Below are 24,645 nucleotides of genomic sequence, written 5' to 3'. Positions count from 1 at the left end.
CTCAAAAGTCTAAGAAAAATGGATCTTATAGCAAGTTTGGAAAGGGAAGTCCTTTTTCATCCTCAAATTAGAAAGCAGCATTAGAATTGCGTTACCATACAGCAAGTTCCTTTTTTTTAACACTAAAGAGGCTTTTAATTATGTAGCGTTATCTCTAAGTACAAAGACTTTCCCAATCACGTCACTTAGAGATCATTTTCTCCACTGCTCTGTTTGGCCGCCAGTCTCTTGTCTCTCTCCTCAGCAATGGTAAGGCGGACACCCTTTCCACGAGGAAGAGAGATCCATGGTTTGTTGCCTTTGCCAATAACGAAAATGTTGGACAGCCGGGTGGCAAAGCTATTGCCGTTGGCATCTTTCACATGAACTACATCAAAAGCACCAGGATGTCTCTCCCGGTTAGTGATCACACCAATTCTTCCCAGGTTAGCACCTCCAGTCACCATGCACAGGTTACCAGTGTCAAATTTGATGAAATCAGTAATCTTGCCAGTCTCCAAATCAATCTGAATGGTGTCATTCACCTTGATGAGGGGATCAGGGTAGCGGATGGTGCGAGCATCATGGGTCACCAGATGAGGGATTCCTTTTGTCCCCACAAAGATCTTTCTCACTTTGCATAACTTATACTTGGCCTCCTCAGGTGTAATACGATGAACAGCAAAGCGACCCTTGGTGTCATAGATCAGACGAAAATTCTCTCCAGTCTTGTCAATGCTGATGATATCCATAAAACCAACAGGGTAGGTTATATCAGTGCGGACCTTGCCATCAATCTTGATGAAACGCTGCATGCAGATCTTCTTTACTTCATCTCCTGTTAGGGCATATTTAAGTCTGTTCCTTAGGAAAATAATTAGGGGGAGACATTCCCTCAGCTTGTGGGGACTGGTAGATGGACGAGGAGCAAACACACCAGTCAGTTTATCCAGCATCCAATGCTTTGGAGCAGCTACGTGCTTCAGGTGCTTTTTGGGACCACGAGCCATGGCTGCGCTAGGCACGGAAAGAGTGAGCAAGTTTCTTTAAAATAGTAATATCAATAATTTACAAAACACTTGTATAGGTAACTAAAATTTGATTTGGGGAATAAAACTGATACCTAAATGTTTTTCTTACTTATAGAAAATAAAATTCTGTATAGAAAAATCAAACTGAATCTAGACAAATTATTAGAATAAGAGTTCAATAAAATACTAGACATAAAATAATATACAAAAACAATTCTGTTCTGTACACCAGTAGCAAACAACTAGAAAATGTCTTTTTTTTTTTGAGTTGTCATATACACTAGCAATGAAAACTAAGAGCTAAGATAAAATCTAACAGTAAGTAGATAACTTCTTTATGAAGGAAAAGATAATATCCTACAGAAACTCATTCACACAAAAAACACTGAGTACCTAGTATGTGCCAGGCACTTTTCTATGAGCTGGGGTGGTAGCGAGGAAAGAGACCCTGCTTTCATGAAGCTTAATTCCACTGAGTGAAAGAAAGACAATTAAAAAATACTCAACCATACATAGTATGTCAAATGATTACAAGTGCTTTGAAAAGATAGAGGAGGGTGAGAAGGAGACTACTTTATTCAAGGAAATCATCTCTGATGAGGTGACATTTGAGCAAAGACCCAAGGAGGTAAACGAACAAGGGAGCTTTCTAAAAGAAAGTTTTCTAGGTGAGGGAATAGCAAGTGTAAAGACCGAAAGGAGAAATGTCACATATTCATGAATAGAAAGATTTGATGTCATAAAGAAATTAATGCTCCCTGATGAAATAAAATTAAGTCAAGATAAGAAAAATTTAACATAAAGTTTTTCTCTGCAGTTTGAGCCACTACCCTGCCCTTTCAGTGTGCATTGTGTACCTGCATTATGCATTAACTAGATCCCCTTAGAACACACAGCATGCCTACTTGCAAAAAGAAACAACAAACAAACAAACAAAGCAATTTCCTCCTGGCACCAGGAAGGTAACTCCTCAGAAGATAAGATAACATTCCTTTCTCAATTCTGTAAGGGGTCACAATAACTCACAACTCGCCTTGTTGGACTATGTTACTTTGATGTATGACCCTTTGTCTCAAAAACTCATAAAACTGTGCTTTGACCTCTAACAGGAATAGTCCTCAGAGCTTTCTGAAAGACTGTCTCCTGGGTTATAATCCTCAGGTTGGCTTAAATAAAATGTTCCAGTTCTTTCTTAGACTGACTATTGGTTAATTTTTTCATTGACATCCCCGAACAATCTGTCTATCCACTGCAATTCCATTACAAATCTGAATATCTGTTCTTGGGAACTTTATGATTCTATAACACGTGTAAGAGAAAAGGGCCAAAAACAGTAAAGATTTTTTTTTTTAAAGTAATATTTTTGAAGACAAATCCTACCATATACCAAGCATGTTATATTCTTAAGTAATAATAATAGCATGCTAAAGTAATAATAATAGCAGGCTATAGCCACAGGGATGGACAAACGGACCAGTAGAACAGAATATGAAATCTAAAAGAAACTCATGCATATTTGAAACCTTAATATATGCAGAGATAATATTACAACCACTGGAGGAAGGAACAGCTATTCACCAAATGGTGCTGAAAAAAATAAAATTAGGTCACTATTTAAAAGTAAACACAATAATATATTCCAAGTGATTAAAAGACCTAAGTATGAAAAGCAAATATTTAAAATTTTTAGAAAAAAAATTAGAATATCTTTCTGACTTCAAGGTAAGGAAGGAGTTCTTAAACAAGACACAAAAGCACAAAACATTAAGAAAAGAACTGATAAATTCTGCAAGAAAAATCTGTGCATCAGGAGACCATAACAAACTGAAAATACAAGCCACAAACGGGAGAAGACATCGTATCTGAAACTAATAAAACAACAGAGTCTTGCATAAAACATATAAATCACTGAAAACCAGTAAGGAAAAGGCCAACAACCTGGTAGGAAAAAAAAAAATTTACAGACTACGAACAGTCATTTCACAAAATTGGATACACAAAAGAATGGCCAGTGAACTCTTGACACATTACATAACCTTAGTAGTAACCAAGAAAATGCAAATTAAAATCACAACAAAATATAATTTTATGTCCATCAGATTGGCAATATTAAAACATCTGACTGAACCAAGTGATGACAAGAACATGAAATTGCATAAGTGACAACATTAACTGGTACAATCTCTCTAGGTGAGCAACTTGCAAAAGCCTGTAGAATTGAAAATACTCATAGCTATTACCCAGAAATGTCATTCCTGGATTCATAACCCAGAGAAACCCTCATCCACATGCACAAAGCAATATACAAAGGATTTCACTGCAGCACTGGTTAAGTAGTAAAAACTTGGAAATCTTAAAAAGGGTTTATCACTAGGGGACAAAATAATTTGTAGAAAACGTCTAACTAGAGTACTATAACTAAATCTTAAAGAGCTAGGGCACAAAAAGACAGAAAAAATGCATCAAAACTATAATGTTAAAGAAAAAGGGGAAATAGCAGGTTTCACCTTAAAATTTTTTCCCAAAAACTAAATGATACACAGAACACCAGCAGTCTGCATTTCCTTTTTAATAAATTTATTTATTTATTTTTGGCTGTGTTGGGTCTTCGTTGCTGTGCGGCCTTTCTCTAGCTGTGGCAAGAGGGGGATATTCTTTGTTGCAGTGTGTGGGCTTCACAATGCGTGGGCTTCTCATTGTGGTGCCTTCTCTTGTTGCGAAGCACGGGTCTCTAGGCGTGTGGGTTTCAGCAGTTGTTGCACACAGGCTCAGTAGTTGTGGCTCACGGGCTCTAGAGCGCAGGCTCAGAGTTGCGGTGCACGGGCTTAGTTGCTCTGTGGCATGTGGGATCTTCCTGGACCAGGGCTCAAACCCGTGTCCCTTGCACTGGCAGGCAGATTCTTAACCACTGTACCACCAGGGAAGTCCAACAGTCTGCACTTTAATTGACATCTATCCCAAAAGGGAGAACCACACCATTCATGGAGGAACTGAGACATCAGACTGATTTGTGGAATGGATGGAGCAAGCCTCTGGTTCATCTCCCTGTTCCAAAATTCCACTTAATAAAGTATCCTTAGGGCTTCCCTGGTGGTGTATTGGTTAAGAATCTGCCTGCCAACACAGGGGACATGGGTTCGAGCCCTGGTTTGGGAAGATCCCACATGCCACAGCAACTAAGCCCATGTGCCATAACTACTGAGCCTGCGCTCTAGAGCCCACGAGCCACAACTACTGAAGCCCGGGCGCCTAGAGCCCGTGCTCCACAACAAAAGAAGACACTGCAATGAGGAGCCCACGCACCGCAATGAAGAGTAGCCCTCGCTCGCCGCAACTAGAGAAAGCCCGCGCACAGCAACGAACACCCAACCTAGCCAAAAATAAAATAAATATAATAAATTATTTTTTTAATAAAATAAAATAAATAAAGTATCCTCAGGTAGAGGATTTATGAGATGTTAAATGATAAGAACAGATACTAACCTTGATCTTGGGCCAAAAACCAAAGAAACAACCTATAATTAAGATTCCCTAACCAACAAGGACCTACTGTATAGCACAGGGAACTATATTCAATATTTCGTAATAACCTATAAGGGAAAAAATCTGAAAAGAATGTATCTATGCATATGTGTGTGTGTGATATGTGTGCGTGTGTGTATATATATATAGGTGTGTGTGTGTATATATATATAGGTGTGTGTGTGTATATATATAGGTGTGTGTGTGTGATATGTGTGTGTGTATATATATAGGTGTGTGTGTGTATATATATAGGTGTGTGTGTGTGATGTGTGTGTGTGTATATATATAGGTGTGTGTGTGATATGTGTGTGTGTGTATATATATAGGTGTGTGTGTACATATATAGGTGTGTGTGTATATATATAGGTGTGTGTGTGATGTGTGTGTGTATATATATATAGGTGTGTGTGTGATATGTGTGTGTGTGTGTATATATAGGTGTGTGTGTACATATATAGGTGTGTGTGTATATATATAGGTGTGTGTGTGTGATGTGTGTGTGTGTATATATATATAGGTGTGTGTGTGATATGTGTGTGTGTGTATATATATAGGTGTGTGTGTACATATATAGGTGTGTGTATATATATATAGGTGTGTGTGTGTATATATATATAGGTGTGTGTGTGTATATATATAGGTGTGTGTGTGTGATATGTGTGTGTGTGTATATATAGGTGTGTGTGTGTATATATATAGGTGTGTGTGTGTGTGTGTATATATATAGGTGTGTGTGTACATATATAGGTGTGTGTGTATATATATAGGTGTGTGTGTGTGATGTGTGTGTGTGTATATATATAGGTGTGTGTGTGATATGTGTGTGTGTGTACATATATAGGTGTGTGTGTATATATATAGGTGTGTGTGTATATATATAGGTGTGTGTGTGATGTGTGTTTGTGTATATAGGTGTGTGTGTGATATGTGTGTGTGTATATATATATAGGTGTGTGTGTGTGTATATATATATAGGTGTGTGTGTGTGTATATATATATAGGTGTGTGTGTGTACATGTGGCTGAATCACTGTGCTGTACACCTGAAACTGACACAACACTGTAAATCAACTACACTTCAATTAAAAAAGAGAAAAGTTCTCATCAGGCTTTGCTTCCCAAACTTTCACACAAGGCCACAGAAGCAGCCTTAAAGTTGTTCCTTTTAAAATTCCACATATTTGGCTCTTCCAAAAACCAGTCTAACCCTTCCCTGGGAGAGCTTCCCACTGTCACACTCCTCCATGGTTCAGGAAATAAGGAAATTCTGTTCTCAGATTGCATTTTTGCCCTACAGGTGAACATCCTATCCTGCTCCTTGCAGAGCACTGCTCATTTGCTTATTCCTACTCCTCTACTGGTAGAGGCAGTGCCTCTTGCTGCCAGGAGAGGGCAGACCAATTCCCTGGAGCAGCTGCCATCCTCCCAGAAAGATTCCTGTTAGAGGAACCTGTTTATAGTTCAAAAGTATTTCTTCTAACAACCTCTTCAGGAGCTTACTTCATAGCACAGAGCAGGTAATCAATGAATTCTAGTGACATGCCTTGTTATACGTGATGGGGATAAAGTAATAAATTATTCAGACAAGATTTCTGACCTCAGGGAATATATGCCAGAAAGGGGTCAGGTAGAGCGACAGGGAGGGAAGCAGTGGTGTTATTGAAACTGAAAAGGGAAACTGGGCCTTGCTGGCTCTGTTGGTAGTGAGACAGGAAGACAAGAGTACAGCCATTTCGGAAAAGAACCGAGGAACGGCCTTGGGCAAAACAGGCCTTCAAGCTAAAGAACAAAGGCCCTGGGGGCCTGAGTCCCAGAGACAAAAACCAGGCTCGCAAGAATAAAAGATTAACTTTATCTCTGTTACACTAACCTAGCTGCCACAAGACAAGAAGCTCAACTCTCTGTTCCTTATCTGTATCCTTATCTGTTCCTGTGCTTTCTTGCAGAAAATTCTCGTGCATTTCTTTCCCCTCACAGAAGCGCTCCTTATTCCTGACAGCCAACCCTGTTCCTTATCTGTATCCTTATCTGTTCCTGTGCTTTCTTGCAGAAAATTCTCGTGCATTTCTTTCCCCTCACAGAAGCGCTCCTTATTCCTGACAGCCAACCCTGTTCCTTATCTGTATTCTTATCTGTTCCTGTGCTTTCTTGCAGAAAATTCTCGTGCATTTCTTTCCCCTCACAGAAGCACTCCTTATTCCTGACAGCCAGCCTGGGGCCACCGGCTGCTGATCAAAGAGCTTTCATGATTTCTGCAAATTATCATTCATCATGAGACAAACCCTCCCTTTTGTTATAAAAGCAACTCGCCCCTTCTACTCAGGGAGCTGGCTCTTTTTTTTTTTCCTGCCTTCTCCCTTGTGCACAAGCTATCTCTTTTAATAAAAAGCTTTTGCTTGCCTGAGAGTCTTGTAGAAGCGATATTCATTTCTACAGTATGGCTGTCCAAGAGTCTGAAAAGGGCCTGGTAACAGTAGGAACAGACTTTAAGAGCAAAGGAGGGCTTCCCTGGTGGCGCAGTGGTTGAGAGTCCGCCTGCCAATGCAGGGGACGCGGGTTCGTGCCCCGGTCCGGGAAGATCCCACATGCCGCGGAGCGGCTGGGCCCGTGAGCCATGGCCGCTGGGCCTGCGCGTGCTCCGCGGCGGGAGAGGCCACAGCATTGAGAGGCCCGCGTAACGCAAAAAAAAAAAAAAAAAAAGAGCAAAGGAGGAGGATTCTGAGCTGAGATCGGCTTTTTTATTTGGAAAGATCACTCTGGCTATCCTGGGGAGAATGGATTAGAAGCGGGTAGAGTCAGAGCCAGGGAACCTGGTTAGGAATCTAGCAGAAATCCAGGGGTGAAGGGCTTGAACTAGGGTACTGAGAAAGAGAAAAGTAGCTGCTAATGTCCAGAAGCTGGCCTGGCCCTCACTGCTAGGCCTTGGTGTTCTCATGTTGAACATAACATCAGACAAGGCTACTCTGTGGTCACGGTGGATGAAGAAAAAAACCAGAACAAGATCATTCACATAATCACGTCTAAACACAAACGAAAACGTGAACACTGTCCAGATCACAAAAGTCCAAACATCTCTCCATCCTGGCTAATACGAGTGACTGCTGCTACTTCACCAATTACAGATTCAGCTTCATTGTAGTCTCCCCTCTTTCTAGATAAGACTTATTAAGATATCCAATAACAAAATGATCCCACTTCCTGAAAACACCCCGAGTAAAGCCCCACAAGCTTAAACCCTCACCCAAATCACCTAACGCCAGCCCAAATCCTGTAAGTTTTTCTAACACTCTCCCCCCCATGGTGTCTGTTCTTCCTCCTGTAACAAGTAATAAATCCAACCTGCTCTGATACAAGTACGTTCCTGACAGTCTTCAGCTGGAGGGCATTTACAGTATGGAGGCAGTGGGGATAATGTCTGTCTTGGACAACTGAGTAAAAGAGGGCATGCTGGAGAAGGAACAGATTTGTGGGGAAAGATGATGAATTCAGTCTTGGACAAGTTGAGCCAGATGTTGATGAACCACCCCAATGAACATGTCTGGCAGTCAGATACAAGGGTCTGCAGTTCAGGAGATCCTGGATTGAGATGAAGTTTGGGAGATGGCAGAATATGTATAGTTAATGAAGTCATGGTCATGGATAAATTGGTCTAGCCAGACTGAGAAAACAAGTGGATCCAGGACAGAACGCTGAGTGCAATGGGTTGAAGAGAGAATGGGAAGTTAGAAAGTCGCTGGAGTGGGGACCCAGCAGTTTCAAAGATTTCTACTTTGTCTTTCCCAGGCCAAAGGCTCAATGTGGGGGTTACTCCAGGTCCAAGTATATCAATCCCATTAAGCATTTGGGGACCAGGGATATGATCACTGGTTAAGAATCCAAGGACTTCAGGGAGCTTTCTTGGGACCCAGGACTCAACCCCTGGCAAGGATTCCAGTGGGTGGGGCAAAATCACTGCTCTGGTGGCTCGTAGAAGCTTTGAGAAAGCAATGGCCTATGCTGAGTGAAACAGATATGCCTGACTTGCCCTAGTAGGTGGTAGAGGAAGGAATACAGAGGCTGAAGAAAGCAAGCATGCCAGAATGGATACATTAGGTGAGGCCAGAAGACCCACCAGAGAATTGTGTTCCAAGAAAGGGTCCAGAGGACACAATATTCACCAAGGCCATCTATTGAGAGGGGTATCAGCATCACTAAGAAGTTCAGGGGTGGTTCTCCTCTATGGTGGAGGACAGGAAGTCCTGCCCATCCCCATCAAGTAAAACAGAAGAGGTTTAACAGAAGCACTGCTTAACTGCCAGAAGCCAGAAAGCTGTAATTACCATAAGAATGGCAAGATTGGAGGGTTAGCCTTGGGGCCTTGACCCATCAGAGACAGTTGTAGGTATAATAAACAATGGTATCCCTAGCGGGAAAGTAGATGGGAAGCCAACGAAGCCAAGAATGCGCTGAACATCTACAACCTGAAGAAAGAAAGAAGAAAGGAGCAGAAGGCTAAATACAGTCACCACAATAAATAGTAGCCAAGAGGAAGCTTGCACAAGCCTCTTAGCCTCATCCACCAGCAAGAAGAACTACATGTCCTGCAGCCTGTGGAAGGAAAACCACATTCACAGAAAGATAGACAAAATGAAAAGGCAGAGGACTCTGTACCAGATGAAGGAACAAGATAAAACCCCAGAAAAACAACTAAATGAAGTGGAGATAGGCAACCTTCCAGAAAAACAATTCAGAATAATGATAGTGAAGATGATCCAGGACCTCGGAAAAAGAATGGAGGCAAAGATCAAGAAGAAGCAAGAAATGTTTAAAGAAGACCTAGAAGAATTAAAGAACAAACAAACAGAGATGAACAGTACAATAACTGAAATGAAAAATGCACTAGAAGGAATCAATAGCAGAATAACTGAGGCAGAAGAACGGATAAGTGACCTGGAGAACAGAATGGTGGAATGCACTGCCGCAAAACAAAATAAAGAAAAAAGAATGAAAAGAAATGAAGATGGCCTAAGAGACCTCTGGGACAACATTAAATGCAACAACATTCGCATTATAGGGGTCCCAGAAGGAGAAGAGGGAGAGAAAGGACCCGAGAAAATATTTGAAGAGATTATAGTTGAAAACTTCCCTAACATGGGAAATGAAAGAGCCACCCAAGTCCAAGAAGTGCAGAGAGTCCCAGGCAGGATAAACCCAAGGAGAGACACGCCAAGACACACAGTAATCAAACTGACAAAAATTAAGTGTAAGGCCAACTGGCCCGAGGCAGGGGAACGCAATCAGACTCACAGGTTGCATCACACCGAAACTTTCCAGACCACCCAGTTCCAGGAACTGACCTGGGGACTTTCCACCCGGCCCAGCCTTCCCGCCTTTCGAGGGGCGGGACTAACGGTCCCAAGACTGATGCAACCGGCACCAGATATTGCCACGATACCGGAAAAGACCACCAAATAAGGAATACCCTGCGCCCTCCCGGATTCACCACACCGCTTTCCCTTCTTCCCCTATAAATTCTGCCCAAACCCTCGCCCGGGCGCGACTTCTCTGGTCCCTTTCTCTCGGACCAGTGAACCTCGCCCGGGAGCGTACCCAAATAAAGCTTGTTTAAGCTCTCCTCCGTTTTTGGTGCTGTTCCTTACATTTGCCGAAACCCGGGAGGGGTACCAAGCCCCGCGGGTTACCGCGCGGGCCGCTCCTCCCCTCCCCCAGGAGACAACCAGGGAACCTCTACTCAGCCACCCGATCCGGCAGAAAACGGGGTAAGTCCCCCTCCCTTGTTCCCTCCGACCCTCAGAGTCCCTGCCCACCGGACTCCCTGTCCTTAATCGCGGCCGCGTCAGGGACTCCTCTGTCCTCTCTCCGGGCCTCGGGCAACTGTGGAGACGTCCCAATCGCCTGACCGCCCTCCGACCTGCCGTGAATTGGAGACTGAGACCAGGGACGCCTCTCTCCCTCTCCATTCACTCAGGGACAGACTGGGGGTCATGGGAACCTCACAATCGAAACCAGATCCTAAGACGCCCCTGGGGTGTCTCCTAGCCAATTTTACAGCCCTCGGCTTCTCCCAAGATCTCCGTTGCCGATGGCTTATTTTCTATTCCACTGTGGCCTGGCCACAATATCCTCTAGACAATCAATCCAAATGGCCTCCTGAAGGGACTTTCGATTTTAACATCCTCCGTGATCTAGATAATTACTGCCGCAGGACGGGCAAATGGTCCGAGGTCCCCTATGTTCGGGCCTTCTCGTATTTACGCTCCCGCCCTTCCCTCTGCATCGATTGTTCCACTTCCCAGATCCTTCTTGCCAAACAGACATCTCCTACATCGAAGCCCCTAATTTCCTTTGATCTCTTGCCTCTCCCCCCTCCAGAGCCCCTCTCCAACCTCCACCCTACCCTGAAGCGGTCCCTCCTCCTCCCGAACCCGCTCCGGCCGCTCCGGCCCCTCCAACCGCTCCCCCGCCTCCCTCAACGGTTTCTCCTCCCACGCCCCTTGCTTAACCAAATCTCCTCTGCCCTCTGAGGGAGGTAGCAGGAGTGGAAGGATTGGAGTTCATGTTCCCTCTTCCCTCCAAGATCTCTCTCAAATAGAAAAGCGATTAGGCTCCTTTTCTGCCGACTCTTCCCGCTACAGCAAAGAATTTCGCTACCTCTCTCAAGCTTACGATCTGACCTGGCACGATATCTTTGTGATCCTATCTTCTACTCTGACCCCTGACGAGAGGGAAAGAATTCAAACTGCTGCCCGAAACCATGCAGATCAGGTTCACCTTACCGACAGCTCCATGCCTGTTGGAGTGACTGCCGTACCTGGCACCGATCCAGGCTGGACTTATCAGGATGGCCAAGATGGCCGGCGTAAACGCAACCTCACGATCCAATGCCTCCTGGCTGGCATGCAGGCTGCCGCTCATAAGGTAGTCAATTTTGAAAAACTAAAAGAGATAACCCAAGAACCTAACGAAAATCCAGCTATCTTTCTCAATCGCCTTACAGAGGCCTTAACTCTCTATACCCGGCTGGATCCCGACACCCTGGCAGGGGCAACGGTCCTAGCCCCCCATTTTATTACCCAATCAAACCCGGACATCCGAAAGAAATTAAAACGGGCAGAAGACGGCCCTCAGACCCCTATTCGAGATCTGGTAAAGATGGCCTTTAAAGTCTATAATGGCCGTGAGGATTTGGCAGAATCCTGCCGACAGGCTCGGATGCACCAAAAGGTGGCCCTCCAAACCCAAGCTCTTGTAGCCGCCCTAAGGCCAACCATCTCCCATGGATCACAGCATCCACGGGGTCCGCAAAAGGCAACCCCGCCAGGGGCCTGCTTCAAATGCGGAAAAGAAGGCCACTGGGCTCACCAATGTCCCAATCCCTGACCTCCTTCTAAGCCCTGCCCCAGCTGCGGGCTAACGGGCCACTGGAAGAGCGACTGCCCTACGACTGGCCCTCCCTCAGCGTCTCCACGTGGGGGGCAGGCCGACCCAACAGCATTAACACTCGAACTGCTGGGACTGGCTGACGACTGACGGCACCCGGACTCGAAGGCCCCCATCACCCTCGCTGAGCCCAGGGTAACGCTACAGGTAGCGGGTAAGTCCATCTCATTTCTGGTGGACACAGGGGCTACCTATTCGGTCCTGCCTACCTACTTCGGGCCAGTTTCTCCTTCCCAGATCTCGGTCATGGATATTGATGGCAAACCATCCTGTCCACTCCCATGTCATATCGAAGGACTCCCTTTTACTCATTCCTTCTTAGTCATACCATCCTGCCCAGTTCCTTTGTTAGGCCGAGATGTCCTTTTCCACTTAGGGGCCTCCCTCCAGCTGGTTAGACTTGACCCTAAGGTCCTCTCCTCCCAACTCCTGCTTCCTCTTCTCGGCCTGTCTCTAGAACCCTCCCCCTCCTATTCCCCTCTTCCAATCACACCAAACCCAATCAATCCCCAAGTTTAGGATACTTCTAAGCCCATAATAGCAACACACCATTCCCCCGTCCTCATCCACCTAAAGGACCTCTCCAAATTTCCATCAAGGCCCCAATTTCCCATCTCTGAGACTCACCTTAGGGGCCTACAACCTATTATCACCAGACTCCTAAACCAGGGACTCCTTATCCCTACTGACTCTCCCTGCAACACCCCCATCCTACCTGTCCGCAAGGCCTCAGGGGATTATCGCCTGGTCCAGGACCTCTGACTAATCAATGAGGCCATAATTCCTCTCCACCCAGTAGTACCAAACCCATACACCTTGCTCTCCCATATCCCCCCATCCACAACCCACTTTACGGTTCTGGATCTCAAAGATGCCTTTTTCACTATCCCCCTACATCCCGACTCCTATTTCCTCTTCGCCTTTACCTGGACGGATCCGGATACTCATACTTCCTTCCATTCAGCTCACCTGGACAGTTCTTCCCCAGGGCTTCCACGACAGTCCTCACCTCTTCCGTCAGGCGCTGGCATGGGACCTCACTTCCTGCTCCCTTACCCCCAGCACACTCCTTCAATATGTAGATGGCCTCCTCCTCTGTAGCCCGTCTCTCAGCCTCTCAAGACAACATACTGCAGATCTCAATTACCTTGGCTCTCGCGGTTATCGGGTCTCCCCAGCCAAGGCTCAGTTATCTGTATCTTCTGTAATCTACCTGGGGCTCCACCTTATCCCTACCACAAAAGGTCTAACAGACGACCGCACCCGAATTATCCGTGAACTCCAGCCTCCGGAAACATTGGAACAAATTCTATCCTTTTTGGGCCTTATAGTATTTTTCCGGCACTGGATCCCTAACTTTGCTCTCCTCACTAAACCCTTATATCTAGCCACTAAAGAAACCCCTCAAGGACCCCTCACCTCTCCTTCCGCCATTCGACAGGCCTTTCTCACCCTCCGTAACGCTCTGATATCTTCTCCTCCCCTTTCTCTGCTCAACCCAAACCGACCTTTTCAACTTTTTGTGGATGAACAGGCCGGAATAGCCACTGGACTCCTTGCCCAGCCTGTAGGGCCTTCCTACCGCCCCGTGGCTTACCTCTCCAAACAGCTAGGCCCAACCATTCGGGGATGGCAACCATGTCTTCGGGCCCTAGCAGCGGCAGCCGAACTGACCAAACAAACATTCAAACTGACCCTGGCCCACCCACTAACCGTGTTTTCCTCCCACCGGCTGGTCGACCTCCTAGGCCACAAGTCTCTCTCCCTCCTGGGCCCCTCCCGCATCCAGGAGTTACACCTCCTGTTCATTGAAAACCCAGCTATTTCTCTTGACCTCTCCCCTCGCCTGAACCCGGCTTCCCTCCTGCCTATCTCTGGCACCAGGGGCTTTCCATCCCATTCCTGCCCTCATGTCATAGAAGCCTTCAAGCCACCAAGAGAGGGACTCTTTGACACCCCTCTTTCAAATCCGGACCACACTCTCTTTGTGGATGGTAGTTCGATACTCAGTCCTGACTCGGTCCTGACAGATGCCGACGGGCGGCCTACACGGTACTAACCATCTCAACCATTATCGAGGCCAACCGCCTCCCAGAAGGGACAACCTCTCAAAGGGCTGAACTAATAGCACTCATGCGGGCCCTCGACCTCTAAGGGCCAAAGGGCCATCTTTCTCCCTATGGTTGCAGGCATTTCCCTCGCCTTCTCTCTCGTTGCTGTGGGCATCAGGGGAGGAGCCCTAACACACAGTGTCTCAACATCCCGTGACCTAGAACAGAAACTCCAGCTAGCCATCGAGGCTTCTGCCGCCTCCATCACCTCCCTCCAGCGCCAGATCACCTCAGTAGCCCAAGTTGCCCTCCAAAATCGACGAGCCCTGGATCTCCTGACGGCCAACAAAGGAGGTACCTGCGTCTTCCTACAGGAGGAATGCTGCTATTACATCAATGAAACAGGACTCGTCGAAGACAACGTAAACGCCCTCCATCGCTTAAGAACTCCAATGCAAACACCAACAGTACGCCTCCCCAATTCCCGATTGGTGGCGGTCCACCCTCTATACCTGGCTAACACCAATCTTAGGCCCCGTAATTCTCATCTGTATCTTGCTCATGTTTGCTCCCTGTTTTCTAAGGTTCCTTTGCAGGTGCATGGAGGAAGTCTCTCGGGTGGCCACAAACCAAATGCTCCTCAGCCCTTACACCTTGATTCCTACAGAACCCCCCACTGGTGTCCCTTAAGCCTCGGACCTCTGGTCGCCCGACTTCCCTTTCGATGCCCCCATTCAGCAAGAAGTAGCCAGAGATCAGAACGCCGCCCCATTACACCAAAGATGTCGGGATGTAAGGCCAACTGGCCCAAGGCAGGGGAACGCAATCAGACTCACAGGTTGCATCACACCGAAACTTTCCAGACCACCCAGTTCCAGAAACTGACCTGGAGACTTTCCGGACCACCCAGTTCCAGGAACTGACCTGGGGACTTTCCACCCGGCCCAGCCTTCCCGCCTTTCGAGGGGCGGGACTAACGGTCCCAAGACTGATGCAACCGGCACCAGATATTGCCACGATACCCGAAAAGGCCACCAAATAAGGAATACCCTGCGCCCTCCCAGATTTACCACACCCCTTTCCTTTCTTCCCCTATAAATTCTGCCCAGACCCTCACCCGGGCGTGACTTCTCTGGCCCCTTTCTCTCGGACCAGTGAACCTCGCCCGGGAGCGCTCCCTAATAAAGCTCACTTGAAGCTTTCCTCTGTTTCGCAATGCCATTTGTTAAGATCCGACCTTACATTAAGGACAAAGAAAAATTATTGAAAGCAACAAGGGAAAAACGACAAATAACATACAAGGGAACTCCCATAATGTTAACAGCTGATTTCTCAGCAGAAACTACAAGCCAGAAAGGAGTGGCATGATATATTTAAAGTGGTGAAAGGGAAGAACCTACAGTCAAGATTACTCTACCAGGCAAGGATCTCATTCAGATTCTATGGAGAAATCAAAAGCTTTACAGACAAGCAAAAGCTAAGAGAATTCAGCACCACCAAACCAGCTCTACAACAAACGCTAAAGGAACTTCTCTAAGTGGGAACACAAGAGAAGAAGAGGACCTACAAAAACAAACCCATAACACTTAAGAAAATGGTAATAGGAACATACATATCAATAATTACCTTAAACGTGAATGGATTAAATGCTCCAACCAAAAGACACAGGCTCACAGAATGGATACAAAACAAGACCCATATATATGCTGTGTACAAGAGACCCACTTCAGGGCTTCCCTGGTGGTGCAGTGGTTGGGAGTCCACCTGCCGATGCGGGGGGGGCGGGGGGCACAGGTTCGTGCCCCGGTCCAGGAGGATCCCACACGCCCGTGAGCCATGGCCGCTGAGCCTGAGCGTCTGGAGCCTGTGCTCCGCAACGGGAGAGGCCACCGCAGTGAGAGGCCCGCATACCGCAAAAAAAAAAAAAAAAAAACCCACTTCAGACCTAGGGACACATACAGACTGAAAGTGAGGGGATGGACAAAGATATCCCATGCAAATGGAAATCAAAAGAAAGCTGGAGTAGCAATACTCATATCACATAAAATAGACTTTAAAATAAAGAATGTTACAAGAGACAAGGAAGGGCACTACATAATGATCAACGGACCAATCCAAGAAGAAGATATAACAATTATATATATATATGCACTCAACATAGGAGCACCTCAATACATAAGGCAACTGCTAACAGTCATAAAAGAGGAAATCAACAGTAACACAATAATAGAGGGGGACAATAAAACCTCACTTACACCAATGGACAGATCTTCCAGACAGAAAATTAATAAGAAAACACAAGCTTTAAATGACACAAGAGACCAGAGAGATTTAATTGATATTTATAGGACATTCCACCCAAAAACAGCAGATTACACTTGCTTCTCAAGTGCACATGGAACATTTTCCAGGATAGATCACATCTTGGGTCACAAATCAAGCCTTGGTAAATTTAAGAAAATTGAAATCATATCAAGCATCTTTTCTGACCACAACACTATGAGATTAGAAATCAATTAAAGGGAAAAAAATGTAAAAGACACAAACACATGGAGGCTAAACAATATGTTACTAAACAACCAAGAGATCACTGAAGAAATCAAAGAGGAAATCAAAAAATACCTAGAGAGCTTCCCTGGTGGCGCAGTGGTTGAGGGTCCGCCTGCCAATGCGGGGGACGCGGGTTCATGCCCCGGTCCGGGAGGATCCCACGTGCCGCGGAGCGGCTGGGCCCGTGAGCCATGGCCGCGGAGCCTGTGCTCCGCAGCGGGGGAGGCCGCAGCGGTGGGAGGCCCACGTACCGCAAAAGGAAAAAAAAGAAAAAAAAAATACCTAGAGACAAATGACAACGAAAACACAACAATCCCAAACCTACGGGATGCAGCAAAAGCAGTTCTAAGAGGAAGTTTATAGCCATACAAGCCTACCTCAAGAAACAAGAAAAATCTCAAATAAACAATCTAACCTTACACCTAAAGGAACTAGAGAAAGAAGAACAAACAAAACCCAAAGTTAGAAGAAGGAAAGAAATCATAAAGATCAGACCAGAAATAAATGAAATAGAAACAAAGAAAATAGCAAAGATGAAGAAAACTAAAAGCTGGTTCTTTGAGAAGATAAACAAAATTGATAAACCATTAGCCAGACTCATCAAGAAAGAGAGGTAGAGGACTCAAATCAATAAAATTAGAAATGAAAAAGGAGAAGTTACAACAGACACTGCAGAAATACAAAGCATCCTAAGAGACTACTACAAGCAACTCTATGCCAATAAAATGAACAACATGAAAGAAATGGACAAATTCTTAAAAAGGTATAACCTTCCAAGACTGAAGCAGGAAGAAGCAGAAAATATGAACAGACCAATCACAAGTAATGAAATTGAAACTGAAACTGTGATTTAAAATCTTCCAACAAACAAAAGTCCAGGACCAGATGGCTTCACAGGTGAATTCTATCAAACATTTAGAAAAGAGCTAACACCCATCCTTCTCAAACTTGTCCAAAAAATTGCAGAGGAAGGAACATTCCCAAACTCATTCTATGAGGCCACCATCACCCTGATACCAAAACCAGACAAAGATACCACACAAAAAAGAAAATTATAGACCAATATCACTGATGAATATAGATGCAAAAATCCTCAACAAAATACTAGCAAACAGAATCCAACAACACATTAAAAGGATCAAGTGGGGTTTATCCCAGGGATGCAAGGATTCTTCAATATACGCAAATCAATCAATGTGATACACCATATTAACAAAGTGAAGAATAAAAGCCACATGACCATCTCAATAGATGCAGAAAAAGCTTTTGAAAAAATTCAGCTCCCATTTATGATGAAAACTCACCAGGGCTTCCCTGGTGGCGCAGTAGTTGAGAGTCCGCCTGCCGATGCAGGGGACACGGGTTCGTGCCCTGGTCCGGGAAGATACCACATGCTGCGGAGAGGCTGGGCCCATGAGCCATGGCCGCTGAGCCTGCGCGTCCAGAGCCTATGCTCCGCAACGGGAGAGGCCACAACAGTGAGAGGCCCATGTACCGCAAAAAAAAAAAAAAAAAAAAAAAACTCTCCAGAAAGTGGACATAGAGGGAACCTACCTCAACATAATAAAGGCCATATACGACAAACCCACAGCAAACATCATTCTCAATGGTGAAAAACTGAAAGCATTTCCTCTAAGATCAGGAACAAGACAAGGATGTCCACTCTCGCCGCTATTATTCAACATAGCTTTGGAAGTCCTAGCCACGGCAATCAGAGAAGAAAAAGAAATAAAAAGAATACAAATTGGAAAAGAAGAAGTAAAACTCACTATCTGCACATAACATGATACTATACATAGAGAATCCTAAAGATGCCACCAGAAAACTACTAGAGCTAATCAATAAATTTGGTAAAGTTGCAGGGTACAAAATTAATGCACAGACATCTCTTGCATTCCTATACACTAACAACGAAAAATCAGAAAGAGAAATTAAGGAAACAATCCCATTCACCATTGCAACAAAAACAATAAAATACCTAGTAAGGTATAAGGTTTAAAATAAACCTAGTAAGGAGGTAAAAGACCTGTACTCAGAACATTTTAAGATACTGATGAAAGAAATCAAAGATGACACAAACAAGTGGAGAGGTATACCATGTTTTTGGATTGGAAGAATCAATATTGTGAAAATGACTATACTACCCAAAGCAATCTACAGATTCAATGCAATCCCTATCAAATTACCAGTGGCATATTTTTACAGAACTAGAACAAAAAAATCTTAAAATTTGTATGTAGACACAAAAGACCCTGAATAGCTAAAGCAGTCTTAAGGGAAAAAAACGGAGCTGGAAGAATCAGACTCCCTGACTTCAGGCTATACTACAAAGCTACAATAATCAAGACAATATGGTACTGGCACAAAAACAGAAATATAGATCAATGGAACAGTATAGAAAGCCCAGAGATAAACCCACACACCTATGGTCAACTAATCTATGACAAAGGAGGCAAGGATATACACTGGAGAAAAGACAGTCTCTTCAATAAGTGGTGCTGGGAAAACTGGACAACTACATGTAAAAGAATGAAATTAGAGCACTCCCTAACACCATAAACAAAAATAAACTCAAAATGGATTAGAGACCTAATGGACTGGAGACTGGACACTATAAAACCTCTAGAGGAAAACATAGAAAGAACACTGACATAAATCACAGCAAGATCTTTTCTGATCCACCTCCCAGAGTAATGGAAATAAAAACAAAAATAAACAAATTGGGGGGCTTCCCTGGTGGCGCAGTGGTTGAGAGTCCGCCTGCCGATGCAGGGGACGCGGGTTTGTGCCCTGGTCCGGGAAGATCCCGCATGCCGCGGAGCTGCTGGGCCCGTGAGCCATGACTGCTGAGCCTGCACGTCCAGAGCCTGTGCTCCGCAACAGGAGAGGCCGCAGCAGTGAGAGGCCCACATACCGAAAAAAATAATAAACAAATGGGACCTAATGAAACTTCAAAGCTTTTTCACAGCAAAGGAAACCACAAACAAGACAAAAAGACAACCCTCAGAATGGGAGAAAATATTTGCAAATGAATCAATGGACAAAGGATTAATCTCCAAAATATATAAACACCTCATGCAGCTCAATATTAAAAAAACAAACAACCCAATCAAAAAATGGGCAGAAGACCTAATAGACATTTCTCCAAAGAAGACATACAGATGGCCAAAAAACACATGAAAAGCTGCTTGACATCACTAATTATTAGAGAAATGCAAATCAAAACTACAATGATGTATCACCTCACATCAGTTAGAATGGGCATCATCAGAAAATCTACAAACAACAAATTCTGGAGAGGGTGTGGAGAAAAGGGAACCCTCTTGCACTGTTGGTGGGAATGTAAATTGATACAGCCACTATGGAGAACAGCATGGAGGTTCCTTAAAAAACTAAAAATAGAATTACCATATGACCCAGCAATCCCACTACTGGGCATATACCCAGAGAAAACCATAATTCAAAAAGACACATGCACCCCAATGTTCACTGCAGCACTATTTACAATAGCCAGGTCATGGAAGCAACGTAAATGCCCATCGACAGACGATTGGAGAAAGATGTGGTACGTATATACAATGGAATATTACTCAGCCATAAAAAGGAACAAAATTGGGTCATTTGTAGAGATATGGGTGGATCTAGAGACTGTCATACAGAGTTTAGTAAGTCAGAAAGAGAAGAACAAATATCATATATTAACGCATATATGTGGAACCTAGAAAAACGGTACAGATGAACCGGTTTGCAGGGCAGAAGTTTTGACACAGATGTAGAAAACAAACGTATGGACACCAAGGGGGGAAAGTGGTGGGGGGAGTGGTGGTGGTTGGATGAATTGGGAGATTGGGATTGACTTAAACACACTAATATGTATAAAACAGATAACTATAAGAACCTGCTGTGTAAATAAATAAATAAAATAAAAATTTTTAAATAAAATAAATGGTGCCAAAATCTCTTCCTTAGTTCCTGGATCTGAGCCAATTTTCACATCCAAAACTCAGTTACTGAGGAGATAACCAAGTCCCTAGGGGAAGGATCATGAAACTATAATGACTCTCCCAGTTCTTCCCAAAAGGGAACTCATCATCTATTCAGACGACTGTACATTTGGAAAAGGAGAATGTGCAAATATTTTCAGCATTTTAGACACAGGATCTGAGCTGACACTGATGCCTAGAGACCCAAAGCATCATCACGATTCCCATCAGAAGAGGTAATTTCTTCAGTCCCCAAGTGTTTAGTGGAACTTATATACTCATGAGTTGGTATAACCTCTACTTTGGGTCCTTAGCCTAAGAGAGAAGAGCTATCATAGTGGGAAAGGCAATGTAGAAATCTCTGAAACTCCCCCACTCTTCAGCCATGATAGTAAATAAAAAGAAATGACCATATCCTAGGGAGTAAGGGGAGAGGGACAGAGATTAGTGCCACCATAAAAGACAGAAAGGATGTGTGGATGGTGCCTATCTTATCCACTCCTAGAAATAAAGCTCCCACCTATACACCAGATGACATGGTAAGTTGCCAACTTTGAGTGCAACCCAGAGTAGGAAAGGGCTCTGCAGCAGGTCCAAGCTGCAATGCACGAAGCCCTGCCATTTAGGCCATAACATCCAAGAGACCTAAGAGGGCGGAAAATCATGCAGTGTGGAGCCTATGGCAAGCCCCAATGGGCAAAGCAGGGGCTTGAAATTCTAGAGCAAGGCCAGGCTGTCCACAGCAGAGAAATACATGCCTTTTGAGAAAAAACTCTTAGCCTGTTATTGGAATACTTCATTATGAAACACTAAGTAACCATGAAATGCTCCCATTATGAGTTGGTTGTCAGACTTGCTCCCATTACGAGTTATGAGTTATGTCAGAACTGCTGCCATTATAGGTTGGACCTGTTAAGTCAAACAGTCAGACCAGACCAGCAGCAGTCTTTCAAAAGATAGAAATGGTACCTTCAGAATCAAGACTAAGCAGAACCAGAGGACACAAGCAAACTGCATGAGCAGGTAGCCCAGACCTCTTGCTATCCACCATACATCTAAAAGCATCCCCATCCCTTGTGCAAAAGAACCCATAGTCATAAGGAATGTCTTGTATAACCTGCTAAGGGAGGAAGTAAAAGCCCAAGCATGATTTACAGGTGAGTTAACTTATGACTGCCAACTGAAAATGGATGACAGTCACATTCAGAAGTGGTCTTGAAAGACAGTGGAGACAGAAAATCTGCCAGCTATACACCTGATGATCCACCTTGTGTAGAAGGAGAAATAGCACAAGATGAGAATATATACACATTCTAGATCAATGGCCAATGGCCTGGCCATCTGATTAGAGGACTGGAAGGAAAAGGACTAGAAGATCAAAGGCAATGAGGTCTGGGGCAGAGAATGGTGATGGACATATGGGAGAGTGCACAAAGCCAAAGATTTCTGGATCACACATTAATGTCCACCAAAAAGAATCCACCATGAAAGAAGCACTAAACCACCAAACAGACAAAATGACTTGGCCTTCATCAGAAAGCATAAGATGAACCCAGGATTCTAATTTCAGGCATCCTCTTAGCCAATACAATGATTTACAAAGAAAACATGTGAACTCCTATTTATATTTCATCCTTTGAAAAATTTTCTACCTTTTCAAATAATTGATAATGTACATAAAATATGACTTACCCTAAAAACTCTTCATATATTAGGTGTTCTAGTTTTTTTTGTTTTTCGGGGGTTTTTTGGCTGTGCTGTACAGCTTGCGGGATCCTAGCTGTCGGAGCAGGGATTGAACCCAGGCCCTCAGCAGCCAAAGCGCAGAGTCCCAACCACTGGACTGCCAGGGAATTCCCTCTAGCTTTTTTCTTAACTGATAGGGAGCAATCAAAAAAGTTTGGTGACCACTGCTATATTCTGCCATTACATAAAGTAATTACTGGTTGTTGAATTAACAGATATACTTGTTAGCCTAATTCTGGACTACTTCATATGGTTTATAGTACCTCTTACAAGTCCATAACCAAATCCTTTACTAATGAATCCAGTTGCCATAGTTTATCATGCTTATTCTTTCTAAGGGAAACATAATTTCACCAAAGTTATAGCTAACAAATCTCTTGTTTAACAACTAAATATCCCCAAAGGGGTACACTATTCCTAGAAGTACTGCAATGCCAGGTTGATGCATGGAGCTGACAAAACAAGCCCCTATTCTATCTCCTTGTTCCAAAACTCAATGTAATACGTTGTCCTCAGGTAAAGGACATAGATACTAAACTGATAAGAACAGATACCACACTTCATCTTAGCCAAAAGGCCTAGAATTGATATTATCTGTATTAACTCCCCATCATCTCTTCCTGTCCCAAACTTTCCTCACTCAGGTCCACAGACACAGCTTGTAAGCATGTCCTTACAACCATCAACATCCTCATCTTCCCCAGAGACCAGGAAATTCTGTTATCAAATAACTTAACTTACTGTCTTATCTCCCAGTTCCTGGCAAAGAACTAGTTATTTGCATACCTCCTCATCCATTATGTGAGGCAGTGCCTCTTGCTGCCAGGTGGGGGCAGGGTTGCTCTCTGGGCAAAATCACCAGACCTCTCTAAGCACCTCATTTGATAAGAAGGGTTATCAATGAATTGGGGCTAGAAAAAGATCATTCAAAAATTTATAGGGATAAATTAGTATATATTGAGTCCTACTTTGTGTCCTCTACTCTGCTAGGCAATAGGGATACAATGATTTACACAGACATGATCTCTAAACTCAGGAAGTTTATGGTGGGCAGGCAGAGCAGATCTGTCTTGGGGAGGGAGTGGCAGTAAGGAAAGGGGCAAAGGGGTCTCAATGGCCATAATGATGATCTGGACGATAACCTAAAGACTATGGAGGGGCACTGAAGAGTTATAAACTGAGACATGAGACTGGACCAAATATTTTATATAGAAAGATCACTGCAGCTTCAAGATGGAGAATGGACTAAAGAAAGGAAACCAGGGTCAGGGAGTCAGATTAAGTCTGTTGTAAAAACTTGGGGTCAAAGGCCTCAATTAGGGTAGTGGCAGTGGGGGAGCTTGGACAATTGAATGAAATAGGAGAAGCAGGTTGAATTCAATTTGGAAAAGTTAAGAAGTTTGTGGACCATGTGACAATGTTCATCCAGAAGGCAACTGGATGCACAGCTCTGAAGCTCAGGAAAAAGATCGTGGGCTGGAGCTACAGGCATAACGGTGGTCATTAAAATCATGGGAGTGGATAAGGTGGCCCAGGCAGAGTAAGTAAAAAGTTGGGCCTAATACATAACTGGAGGAACATTAATGTTTGAGGAATGGGCCAGAAGATGTACCTCAAAGGATCAGGAAGAAGTTAGCAGAAACATAAGAGGAAGGCTAGGAGAGGGCAGTGTCCCAAGCACTGTGGAAACAGTGTTTTAAGAAATAGGAAATGGGTCAAGAGGGTAAGGTGCTGCTGAGAGATCAAGTAGGATGACTGAAGTGTCTTAAGAAGTGGGCAGCACTGTGGGAACAAGTGCTTCTTAAACTTTAGCTTGCATACAGATCACCTGGGGATCTTGTGTAAATGCAAATGCTAATTCATTTGGCCTGTGAAAAGACCTGAGGTTAGCATTTCTAACAGGCTCCCAGGTAATGCAGGTGTAGCCAGCTCTTTAAAGGTAAAGACATTTGCTGGAAAGAGGAAGCAAGATACGATGCTAGCCAGAGGGAGGCATGGTGTTAGAACCACACTAGCACACTGTCTAAAGCTCCAATTCGGGACTCAGACCTCCTGAATTTAAATTCTCACTCTCAATAAATATTTTTTGAATAAATAAATAAATGGATCAACAAAAGACAGTGTACCACAGGGGTTGTTAAAGTATAATTTTTAAAAATGAAAACATGACTCATAAAAATATAAAGTAAACACATGTCAAATATTTTATTCAACCTATTAATTAATAAGAGAATGAATAAGATTTAAAACTGCTTCAATAGAGAATTCTAGAAAAAGAGTATCATCAGTCAAGAGTCCAGGCAAGGGCTTCCCTGGTGGCGCAGTGGTTGACAGTCCGCCT

At 44.1% G+C, this 24,645-nt stretch overlaps 2 protein-coding genes, 1 non-coding gene and 1 pseudogene across 3 annotated transcripts in view; all 4 read right to left on the bottom strand.

Annotated features, from left to right (window-relative positions):
* The window catches only part of SLC3A2 (solute carrier family 3 member 2), a 47,529-nt gene that overhangs the window by 16,939 nt on the left and 5,945 nt on the right, over positions 1 to 24,645 (bottom strand). The gene's annotated exons all lie outside the window — the stretch shown is intronic.
* LOC136126638 (small ribosomal subunit protein eS4, X isoform-like) lies at positions 125 to 1,006 on the bottom strand. The gene has a single exon (XM_065881920.1). It carries the CDS (start codon positions 987 to 989, stop codon positions 186 to 188), a length of 804 nt encoding a protein of 267 aa, XP_065737992.1. The 5' UTR covers positions 990 to 1,006; the 3' UTR covers positions 125 to 185.
* Positions 4,409 to 4,525, bottom strand: LOC136127701 (U2 spliceosomal RNA; annotated as a pseudogene).
* LOC136127672 (U2 spliceosomal RNA) lies at positions 22,706 to 22,893 on the bottom strand. Its single transcript, XR_010656132.1, has one exon. It is a non-coding gene; the product is annotated as a U2 spliceosomal RNA (small nuclear RNA).

Source organism: Phocoena phocoena, chromosome 8, assembly GCF_963924675.1.
Source record: "Phocoena phocoena chromosome 8, mPhoPho1.1, whole genome shotgun sequence".
NCBI lineage: Eukaryota > Metazoa > Chordata > Mammalia > Artiodactyla > Phocoenidae > Phocoena > Phocoena phocoena.
Note: the sequence above shows the minus strand (reverse complement) of the source record. Positions and strands in the feature narration are given on the sequence as shown.

Bases quoted from the DNA above. Each gene is read 5' to 3' on its own strand.
- LOC136126638 (XM_065881920.1), bottom strand. From the start codon at position 989: ATGGCTCGTGGTCCCAAAAAGCACCTGAAGCACGTAGCTGCTCCAAAG.